General features: G+C 53.3%; 1 protein-coding gene across 4 annotated transcripts in view; it reads left to right on the plus strand.

Moving 5' to 3' along the window:
- The window catches only part of ZFAND3 (zinc finger AN1-type containing 3), a 342,184-nt gene extending 339,122 nt beyond the window's left edge, over window positions 1-3,062 (plus strand). For all 4 annotated transcript variants that reach the window (XM_017870149.1, XM_017870151.1, XM_017870150.1 and 1 more), the window contains one exon: window positions 673-3,062. In XM_017870149.1, the coding sequence (XP_017725638.1) occupies window positions 673-827 (155 nt within the window). In that variant the 3' untranslated portion in view covers window positions 828-3,062. The remainder of the gene's footprint in view (window positions 1-672) is intronic.
- Window positions 3,063-10,917: the final 7,855 nt, after the last annotated feature.

The following is a 10,917-nucleotide window of genomic DNA, read 5'->3' on the forward strand; positions in this document are numbered from 1 at the left end:
AAGTGTCAGGTTCCTTGGAGATGGCGATTCGAGCCCAGCATTGCTGTCCTTTCCTCTGTTTCTATCTAATACCTTTTCTAGTACTAGAAATAATCCACTTTCCTTTGAGAGCCCCCACTCATTTGTGCGTTGTGGTTTGATCACTCCCACCATCCTCTCTAGCCCCTGCTGTACAGGAGGTGCAATGTCATTTAAGACATAATCATTTCTCCTGCCTCTTAGAAATGGTGGGCATCCTGTGGTGGAAATCACAGTTTTCCTGAGCCAAGCAAAGTGCTGAGCTGACAGCCTGTGCTCTTCCGCCTGCATGGTGCTGGAGGGGGGCGCAGAGCCCACTCATTTCCAAGGAGAGGGCTGTGTCTCACTGCAGCCATCAACTTAGGATTCTGCCCTTCAAGGGTCCAGGCAGGGGCAGCCTCTGAGCAGCCACAGCTTGTGAGTTCGGAGGGCGTCAGACGAGCTTGAGCAGCTGTGGAATGCGAAGTGCTGACCCTCTTGCTACAGGGTGTGGGTAGTTGGAGTGAGCTCTCTGCTGCATCAGGAACCCCTGCAGTGACTGTTGTCCACCCACTGGGATGCCCTTCCATCCTCTGGACAAAGGCAATAGTGAGGCTCTGTGCACTTGGAGGCCACCCTAATACTCTCTTTCCTCTGCTTCTCCCACTGCTGCAGGTTATGTGTTCTGTATGTTACATCGCCTTCCCGAGCAGCACGACTGCACATTCGACCACATGGGCCGCGGCCGGGAGGAAGCCATCATGAAAATGGTGAAGCTGGACCGGAAAGTGGGGCGCTCCTGCCAGCGCATTGGGGAGGGGTGCTCCTGAAGGCCAGGCATGGCCACCACATGACGCTGTTCTTAGTTCACTAATGTTAGCCTTATTTAGGACAAAGTCAGCCAGACACCTTGTACTGGGCACGCGTCAGACTGCAGCCAGTCCGTTTCCTTTCTTTAGCCAGCCATCCTGGTACTGTAGTTTAGGGGTTGATGGTGGTTGAAATTGATTTCTGGCTGGTTACTAAGGTGCCTGCTAGCCATTGTATAAAATTAAAACATGAAGAATATTTTTTTTGAGCATGGCTAGTGGATTTAAAACAACACATACCTGTCACTGCTGGAGTCAAACTTATAAAAAGCCTTAAGTGGAAAGTGTTCCAGACGGAGACTCTGAGTTAATAGAGGAGTAGAAGCTGGTGTTAAAGTTCCCACGACGCACATGGCTTTGCCAGAAACTCTGTTTAATGTTCGGCCTTTCACCTCTTCACTTATCCTTAGTCCCAGTAGCCAGGATACCTGATGGCCACGTGTGCCTTGGCCACAGGAGGCTGCTGAGATTGGCCACATGGCTGGGCTGGGTGGTGGCCTCACTCTCCCACAGAGCTGGAAATGGGGGGTGGGGGACAGATTCTTATGGAAATTTTTTTTACCTGACTTGCTATGAAAAAACTCATCACACAAGAAGAGAATCAGTAACCTCACTTTGAAAATTAGCTCCACTCAAGACTAGTCCACGAACGAGACCCGCCTTTTCTACACAGGATCCAAGGTCATGAGAAGCAGCCAGAGTGCCCTGCCCCCGGCGGCTCTGGTCTGCCATTCGCCAGTGCAGGGATCTGGCACGGACCAGATGCGGCGAATGGCAGCACAGCGCGGTGGCCGGGTCTGCACACTGGCCTCTGCAGCCAGATTTCTATATTGGGAGTTTTTTAAAAAGACATTTCATAGCCAACAAGAATCAGTAGAAGTGCTGGGAGCAGCTAGGGAAGCTGCCGCCCACAGGCTCTGCCCCTTCCAGCTGGAGCCGCCCGTGCCTCCAGGGGCCAAGAGGATGATGCCGTGGCCTCCATTCTCGTTTCTATGCAGCCCCATAGTCCAAGGACACCCAGTCCACATCTACCACATAGCAAGTTTAGTAAGAGAAGGCAGCATATGTCCCAGGGACAGTGGGTTTGGATCTGTCTAGAACAGCAGTTTGTGGCTGTGGCCCAGCTCCGAGAGTGGTATTTGCTCTGGTGGGTGTGGGCCTGAGGGTACATTTCTCCACCTGTGCCCCCTCGTGTTCACAGAGGAGTTCAGCAGCTGCAGCTGCTCAGGCCAGATGGGGAAGGGTGGGGGTGGGCCTCATTGCCCCATGTTAGGAAATCACTACCAGTCAGGTGGGGCTGGGGCTGGGGCTGGGTGGACAGGATCAGGATTCTCTTGAAAGCCCAGGCAGGGTAAGCGGTCCCAGTGGTTCTAGGTCCGCATCTGATCCAGGTGGGTGAGGGCAGGAGGCCCCTGCAGAGGCAGCGTGGATCTGCCCACACATAGGCTACTGGAATAGTTTAACCCAGCAACTTTCCTTTTTATAAAACAACAAATGGTTCAACTCTGTCTGCAAATTAACAACTGAGCACCTGCAACTGCAAATATTTTTTTGATCCGACGTACTGAAATAGGAAGTCATGCTCTTCCCACCCTCCACCCACCAGAGTGGAACCCGCTGCAAAATCCCCAGCCTTAATTCTTGCTTCAGGACCCAGACGGGTGTCTTGCTCTAGGGCAGCCCAGGGCAGAGGGGCCAGGTCTGCCCAGCGTTTACCACTGCTGTCAAGCCACAGCCCTTGGCCACCATACGGGCCATCCTCAGTGAGGCAGCCCCGCCTAGGCCTCCGCCAAGCTCTGGTCCCGAAGAGGCTGTGCGCTCCTTTCCCGGCCCTCCCCAGGCCCTGCCCACTGCCTGCGGCGTGGAGGCAGCCGTGGGAAGGAGCCCTGGGGAGCCGGCCCAGGGGAGCGAAGCCCATGTTCGCTTCCTGACTTAGAGCTGGGGGTTGGGGGGGTGGGGGGTGGGGCTTGTTCCCCTGCAGTATCTGTTCTGTGAAGTTTGTTAAATGTAAGGAAAGCTTAAATTCTTGTATCTTTAAAAGAGAAAATCTTATTTAACCCTTCTGTGTTCTAGATTTACTTACACACATAGCCTAGAGCTCAGTTTTAGTTTTAACATTGTGAAAATATTAAAAGATTCTTGTAACTTTATTCTTTTTTCTCCTGCTGAAAAAAAAATTAAACCAATCGTATGAAAGTTTCGCTTCCTTGTTTCACCCATTCTCCTAAGTGCCCCCTGGGTTGCTGGGAAAACTGACCCATCTCCTTGGCCAGGGCTGGAAAGAGCTGGGGGCCTTGTGTGCAGAGTCCGTCTGCAGTACTTGGGGGCACTCGTCCGGTTAGTGTCCGGGCTAAACAGCCGCTTCCTTGCTTTTTGTTGGGGGCTTCTGCCCTGGGCAGCTACGGGGCTGGCCTTGGGGTAAAGGTGGGTCTGCAGGGCCAAGCCTGTGCCAGCAGCCAGGAGGTTACACACTGGGGGAGATGAGAAAATGAGCCCCAGCCCTGAGGGCCCCAGGCATGAGTGGAGCGGGTGCTGAGTCTTGAGGGAAGGCAGCATGCCCTAGACCTGAACCCCACCCTAGGAAGGGCCTCCAGGATGGATGACGAAGGCTCCCAAAGGCTGGCTTGGAGGGAGGTGTGTGCTGTGGCACTCTTTAGTGTATAGGATGAACTTACTACATTTTTAAATGTTTAAAAAGCATTTGGTAGGACGGGCGCCATGGGTCATGCCTGTAATTCCAGCACTTTGGGAGACAGAGGTGGGCAGATCACGAGGTCAGGAGATCGAGACCACGGTGAAACCCCATCTCTACTAAAAATACAAAAAGTTAGCCAGTGTGGTGACAGGCGCCTGTAGTCCCAGCTACTCGGGAGGCTGAGGCCAGACAATAGCGTGAACCCGGGAGGCAGAGCTTGCAGTGAGCCGAGATCGCGCCACTGCACTCCAGCCTGGAGCGACAGAGCGAGACTCCCTCTGAAAAAAAGAAAAAAAAAAAAAAACATTTGGCAGGGCAGGGGCAAGGCCCAGGGGTGGGAACTGTCCCCACTACTTTTAGGACAGAGATACTGACCACACAGTTGTCATGAAAGTGCCCAGTGGTGGTGAACAAGCATGTGGGCAAAGGGCAAGAGGGCCTTGGTGGCCCGGGTGTGAGGCAGCCTGCAGGGAGCAGTGGGCTGTGCTCTGCCCACTGGTCCGCAGGAACTGGGTCTGCGTCAGCTCCCTCCTGATTGCTTCACAGAGGATTTTATGCCAACAAAAATCCACAGCAAGAAGAGGGGATGGTGGGAAGACAAGGAGAAACCTTCCTGCTGGGTGGTGTGAGAAACAGGAAACCATGGGTGGGAGGGGGCCGTGGTCTTCAAGGGAGCCATCGGCAGCACATTCAGGGAGCTGTGAGCAGCCCCTCTAGCCCCAAGAAGGGGATCTCCAGGAGAGAGGGCACCAGATGGGCACGACAGCAACACAAACACCCAAGAGAAGCCTGCAGGAGTCTCAAAAACTGGCTTCCTCTGCAGCCATTCTCACAACTGTGTGGGAAGGCTCCAGGGAGGGGAGGGAGGAGTGATTGGAGAAAGACATGGAGCCTTGGGACCCGGGGCGGACTCTGGGGAAACTCAGCACAGCTCTAGGCCTGCGAGGGGGCCCCATGTCTTGTCAGCACTGGGTCCTGTCAGAGGGCTTGGAGAAGGTCTAAGAATCAGAGATAGATACAGACAATTAGACAAATAATAACAGTGTATTAATGCCTACCAGAAATACGCAGGAAGAGGAGCCGCAGACCCTGCATGACTCAGCTGTGAATAATATTTACATATAAATAATGTGAACACAAATACGAGTGAATATTGCTCTGGTAAATATGTATGCTGGATCTCAGTAGGAGACTGGGAGAGGGAAAGAATATGCCTGTGTATTGATGGCAGAGGGTAAGAGAGCCAAGTTCTTGTTCTTAGCAGGAAATCAACAAAGGATGTCCAAAGCTGAAAACTCGAGAGTAGTCTGTTGTTCAGAAATACGGAGGTAAAAGAGGAAGAAAAAGCTTAAAGTTCAAATTGGTTTTCTTTGGGATAGGAGATAGGAATACAGTAGGCCTTATATTTATGACTACAGTTAAACGTGTAACATTGATTGAAAAATTGAAACGCTTAATACGGGAATGATGGAAGCCCTTCCTGGGAATTGAGGGGCAAAGTCTTCAGAAACCTGCCTCACTCTTCTCGGAAAGTGGGTTTCAGGGAGTTCAGGTCTCTGAGATGCAACCTGGAGTGTTGGTTTTGATCAGAGCTGCTGTGGAAGAGGCAGGCAGCTGGCACATCACAACACAGCGCACGTTTAAAACCCCCAAGGCTGAGGGCGGTGGCTCGAGCTTATAATCCCAGCACTTTGGGAGGCCAAGGTGGGAGGATCCCTTGGGTCCAGGAGTTCAAGACCAGGCAACGTGGTGAGACCTCATCTGTACGAAAAAATACATATTTTTTTCCTTTTCAAACCCTGCATGTGGCATGTGATGCAAAAAAAAATTTATTTTAAATCACTGTGGGGAGGGGGTGGTGGTACACGCCTGATAGTCCCAGCTACTCGGGAGGTGGAGGTGGGAGGATCACTTGAGCCCGGGAGTTGGAGGCTGCAGTGAGCTAGGATTGCGCCACTGCACTCCAGCGTGGGCAACAGCCTGAGATCCCATATCTAAACATATATATATATATGTATATTTGTTCTTTTTTTAATTTAAAAACCCTGGGAAAGGTGGCTCTGGCAACACTAAGCTTGTTTGTTACCAAGAAACCTTAATCAGCACACCTTGGGAAAAGTTGCCCTGGGTCACTGAGCACCTACTGTGTGCCATACACCCGAAGAACTCTCCCTCGATCCCATGTGATTCCACTTGGAGACACCTAGAGCAGTCAGGTTCACTCCCTTCATCAGGTCAGCCTGGAAGCGCCTGTCTCTGGGCTGGCTGGGCAGATGCATGGAATGTCACCTTTCCCTTGGCTTAAGTGCTGTGCCCAAATTCACACAGAAACAGAAGGGTGTTTCCTGCCTGTCACTGGAGACTCTGGGATGGAAAAAGTGCCTGGAGCAGGAGGGTGGGCGACACCGAGTACGTGCTGGGCCCAGGCCTGGCCCTCCGGCTGCACACCCTCTGCGGCATCGCATAGGGTTAGGTGATTGAATTGTTGGCAAATGAGAGCCCCCCAGACCCGGGACCTAATAGAAGGCCTTTGGAGTTTTTGACCTGAAAGGACCCCACACCGAGGGCTCCCCTCCTGGCCACCTCTTCCAGGCAGCCCCACCAATCCTTGCAGTGAGGGGTGTCGTTGAAGGGGCCTGGGGGACACATCACAGGGTTCGATGGGAGAACTCGCTGACAGGGAGCTGGGGTGTCTCTGGAGTCCTCAGGCCCACGCCCACCAAGCACCAGGAGGAGTTGAAGAGGAGGGAGTCCCAGACTAGGAGGAGAGGGATCCGCTCTGTGTGACAAGGTGCCCAAGTTTGGGGGTGGGGTGGGGACCAACACATAGACCCCGAGGTAAAGCTCTGGGTCTGCACTGTGGGGGCCCCATTAAGGGCATCTTCCAGCCCGCAGCCCACTGGATAGGGTGACCTTCATTCCACACCTGCTATATGCCAGGCTGCGTCCCAGACACTGGGGATATGGTGGTGACCCAAACTACAGCCTACAGCTAGAGGGAACAAAATAAGGGCAGTGCAAAGAATATTAGGGGGGTGACAGGCATACACGATACGCAGGGGGAAGGGAGCAGGGAGAGAAGCACAGGGTCTGAGGGCCTTTCTCTGCGATGGGCGTGGAGGGCCCTGCCTGCCGCCTGGGGCTTCAGTCAGGCTGCCACTGTGCCAGGAACAGCCTGCAGGGAGCGGGGGAGGATGCAGACCAGAGGACCGGCTGGCTGGTCCCAGAGACCAGCAGGAAGGTTCAGTGCCCCGAGGTGGCAGGGAGGTGGCGAGAAGAGCCGGATCCTGGACTGATTTTTGAGGGTGGAGATAGCAGGAGTCACTGACAGGCTGGGTGTGGGTGAGAGAAGAGAGGAACTGTAGGCAATTTCTAGTTTGGAGTGTGAGCCGCTGGAAAGCTAGATATGCCATTAATGAATGACGGGCAGGAGTGTGAAGGGGGTGGGATGAGAGCAGACTGCTGAGGTGTAGACAAGACACCCAGCTAGAAGTGTGTGTGTGTGTGTGTGTGTGTGAGTGTGAGTGTGTGTGTGTGTGTGGCGGGGCCGGGGGGTTGGGGGTGGTGCCTGGATACACAGTTCCAGGGCTCAGTGGAGAGGTCCTGGCTGGAGATGGGCATTTTTTCCCCAGTAATTTTTATGGTAGTAAAACATACAGAACATGCAGTCTGCCATCTGAACCATCTTTAAGTGTACAGTTTAGTATTATTCAGTCTCATAGTGTGGTACAATCATCGCCCGTGTCCATCTCCAGAACTGGAAGGGGAATCACATAGTACTCGTCTGTTTGTGTCTGGCTGATTTCACCCAACACGATGTCCTCCGGGCTCATCCACGTGGTAGATGTGTCCGTGTCCGTCTTAAGGCGGACGCTCCTGCCCCGTATGATGGAACACACGTGCTTGCCCGGCCCTCTGTCAGTGGGCACTGGGACTGCTTCCATATGGTAGTTATTGTGAATGAGGCTGCTGTGGATGTCGGTGTACAAATGAGATACAGAGTTTCGAGTCACCTGCATACAGCTAGTATTTAAAGCCACAAGCTGGGCCAAGGACACCAAAGAAGGGCGTGTAAATGTAGAAGAGATGGATGGAGGCTGTGCCTGGGGACGCCATCCAGGGAGCTGGAAGAACCTGCAGAGGAGACCGAGAAGGAGCTGCCAGCAAAGCAGGAAGAGACGGAAAGACGAAGTCCCAGAAGCCAGGCGGGGAAAGGAGCACTTCGAGGAGCAGGGAGTGGCCACTTCCGTGAGCTGCTGCCCAGGCCCCAACCGTCCCCGGCGCTGAGGACCGATTCCAGGGGAGGGAGACTGGGAAGGCCACCCAGCTGAACCTCTTCTTTAAGCAGTTTTGCTACAATGGAAGCAAATGGGCAGGAGAGTGGATGTGGGGGCGAGGGAGTTAATTTTTGAATAAGGAGAAGTCGCTGCATGTTTTGATGCTGTTGGAATGATCCCGTAGCGAGGGGAAAATTTGGGATCAATGCCATGATGGCACGTAGAGCGCAGGGTGGCAGGTGTGGGCACAGGGCCAGCAAGCGGGAGTGGGACCCTTCTGTTCTGTGTTCTCAAGGACATACGGAGCAGGGTTGCGAGGAGTGAATGAGGTTGGGTAAGGGGGTAGCAACAGTTTGGTGGGGCACTGGCGTGGATTTACCGGGAGACAAAGCCTTAGCTTGAGGCCCCTCACTCGTGATTGGACCTCGGCAATGTGTTTGCATGTTCCCAAGAGTTTATAAAATTTGCAGAAGTGAGATACTTTAACTGCAGTTGGTTAAAACTGTTCCCTCCTTCCATTCTAACTTCCCTTCCTTCATACTTCCTCTTCTGTTGGGTGATGTTGAGGCCACATGGTACTTTTGGGATCTGGCTAAGGGTAAGCAGAGTTAGGGACACGATTCGTTTGAGGTTAGTGGGATACACTTGTGCGGTTCACAGTCACTTCTGCATTTAGTAGGTCATTGCCAGTCATCCTGGGGTAGGACTGGCTTCAAGAACATGCTTCTTGTCCACTGCCTGACACCTGGTGTGGTAAACATAAGGAGCAAGGCCACGGTTGTATTGTGCTAGGTCCTTCGGGACCTGGAACAGGGAGTACAGATTGTGGAGGAGAGATGAGGCTTGATATGTTGGAGCCAGAAGTCTGTGGAAAATTCTTCCCGCCAGCAGGTGTGTGAACGTAAACCAGGAAGACTTGATTCTCATCAGTACCTGCTCGATACAGACGTTTGCTCTCGTCAGGAACACGCTTGACGATGCTGCACAATCAGAAGCACACCACACTCCTGTCAGAGCATTAAGGATGAGTTTAGGAACGCTGGGCGTGTTCTAGAATCTCACAGCTCAGACATGAAAGAAACTTGGTAACAATTCCCCCACACTGGACTATAGCTCTAAACATTTCCATGACTGCGCCAATAAGAGTTGTGAAGATGAAAGAGACTTTTCTAAAGTAGCAATAATTCAAAACAGAGATCAACCACGCTCGAGGAAAGATTGAGGGACCTTTCTATTCCTACATGATACTACAAGATCATCATCACGGGAATGGGTGATGAAAGAGGGCACAGCCAGGCAATGTAGGAGCAAAGTGTGACAGATGTGTCACCACCAGTGAGGGTGAGCTGCAGACATCTGGGTATTTGTCAACTTTAAAACGTGTAATTTGTTGTGAATTCTTTTCCCATTTTGTACCTAATTTGAGAGTCAGAATTTTTACTCTTTTTCTTAAAGGGGGGCTCCCAAACTGTCTAATCTTCCGGCCCTGTGTAACCCGGGGAGGCTCCGAGCGCCACCCCCGCGGGGCACAGGTCTTTCGCTGTGACCCAGGACCCTGACTGAGAGGCAGCGCGGTTGGGTCAGCTGACAAGACTGTCCTGGCGCAGGGGCAGGTGCGGATGTCTCCTCTGGTATAAGCTCCTTATCTTGTCCCGAGACGACACGTTGAGTGGCACTGGTCTGAGAGAGCAAATGAGAAATGTGGAGATGTCGTGATTGTTAAACGTCTTTTCTCTCAATTCTCTGGGGCTCCTCCTGTGGAAAAGCGGAGCCTCTCCCCTTGGACATGGGCAGGAACGCCTGTGGTGGAGGTGACCTTCCCGGCCATGAGGCCACATCTGAAAGTGGCGTGAGAAGGCCCACCTGGCTCTCTCAGGCGACATGAGCCTTGGGAACACGGGCTGACGCGCAAGAAGTCTGGCCATTCACACGAGTAGGTTGGTAATAATCAAAGAGCAGAAAGTAAGTGACAGCGAGGATGTGGAGAGGCTGGGACGCTTGTGTGTCGCTGGCGGGAACGTGAAACCGTGCAGGCGCCGCGGTAGACCCTCTGCCGCTTGTCAAAAATCCAACAGGGAGTTACCACGGGACCCAGCAATGCCAGTGCTGGGCACACACTCTGAGAGCTGAGAGCGGGACGCACACACGCCCCCGGGTTGCAGGCAGCCCTGTTCACCATAGTCCAAAGTAGAAACAACGCAAGTGTCAGTCACGGGGTGGAAGGATCCACAAAGCCTGGCGCAGGCCTGCAGTTCAGCCATAAACGAAGGAAAGTGCTGACCCAAGCGCAGCCCGGGGGAACCTCGGAAGCATTCTGCAAAGCGGAAGGAGCCAGCCGCGAAGGCGAACGTGCATTCAGCAGCAGGGTGGCGGCGCCGCAGGGACAGACAGCAGGTGGGCTGGCACCAGGAGTTGGGGGAGGAGAGGTTAAGAGCAACTGCCCAATGGGTGTGGGGTTCCCTTCTAGGGTGAGGGACGTGGTGATGAGAATGTTCTGGAAGTGGTGGTTGCGCAACACCGTGATGTGCCAAATGCCACCGCCACCTCGCCCGGCTAGTTTTTTGTATTTTTTTTTAGTAGAGACGGGGTTTCACCGTGTTAGCCAGGATGGTCTCGATCTCCTGATCTCGTAATCCACCCGTCTCGGCCTCCCAAAGTGCTGGGATTACAGGCTTGAGCCACCGCGCCCGGCCGAATTGTTCATTTTAAATGGTGAATTTTACATTCTGTGAATTTCACCTCAATTAAAGAAAAAAAATATTGCTCCTTTGAAGCCTCTGTGCTGAAGAGACCATGTGGCGAAACCAGACGGAGACGGTGGTGCCCAGGTGCCCAGCTGTGCACCAGCTGTACCCGTGGCCAGCGAGCAAGGCTCCAGATGACCCACCCCAACCTTTGGGCTGACCTGGAGCAGATAGGAGCCGTCCCTGCCAAGCCCTGGCCAAACTACAGGTTCCTCAGCAAAACAAATGTTGTTTTAGGCCACCAAGTCCTGCAGGGTGGTTCTGCGATGTCAAGAGGACTTGCAGGGAGCTCTTGGCCCCACGGCGGTCATGGGTTGAGAGTGGGCACAGTCAGC

The sequence above is a fragment of the Rhinopithecus bieti genome, unplaced genomic scaffold (assembly GCF_001698545.2).
Source record: "Rhinopithecus bieti isolate Rb0 unplaced genomic scaffold, ASM169854v2 scaffold_4553, whole genome shotgun sequence".
Lineage (NCBI taxonomy): Eukaryota > Metazoa > Chordata > Mammalia > Primates > Cercopithecidae > Rhinopithecus > Rhinopithecus bieti.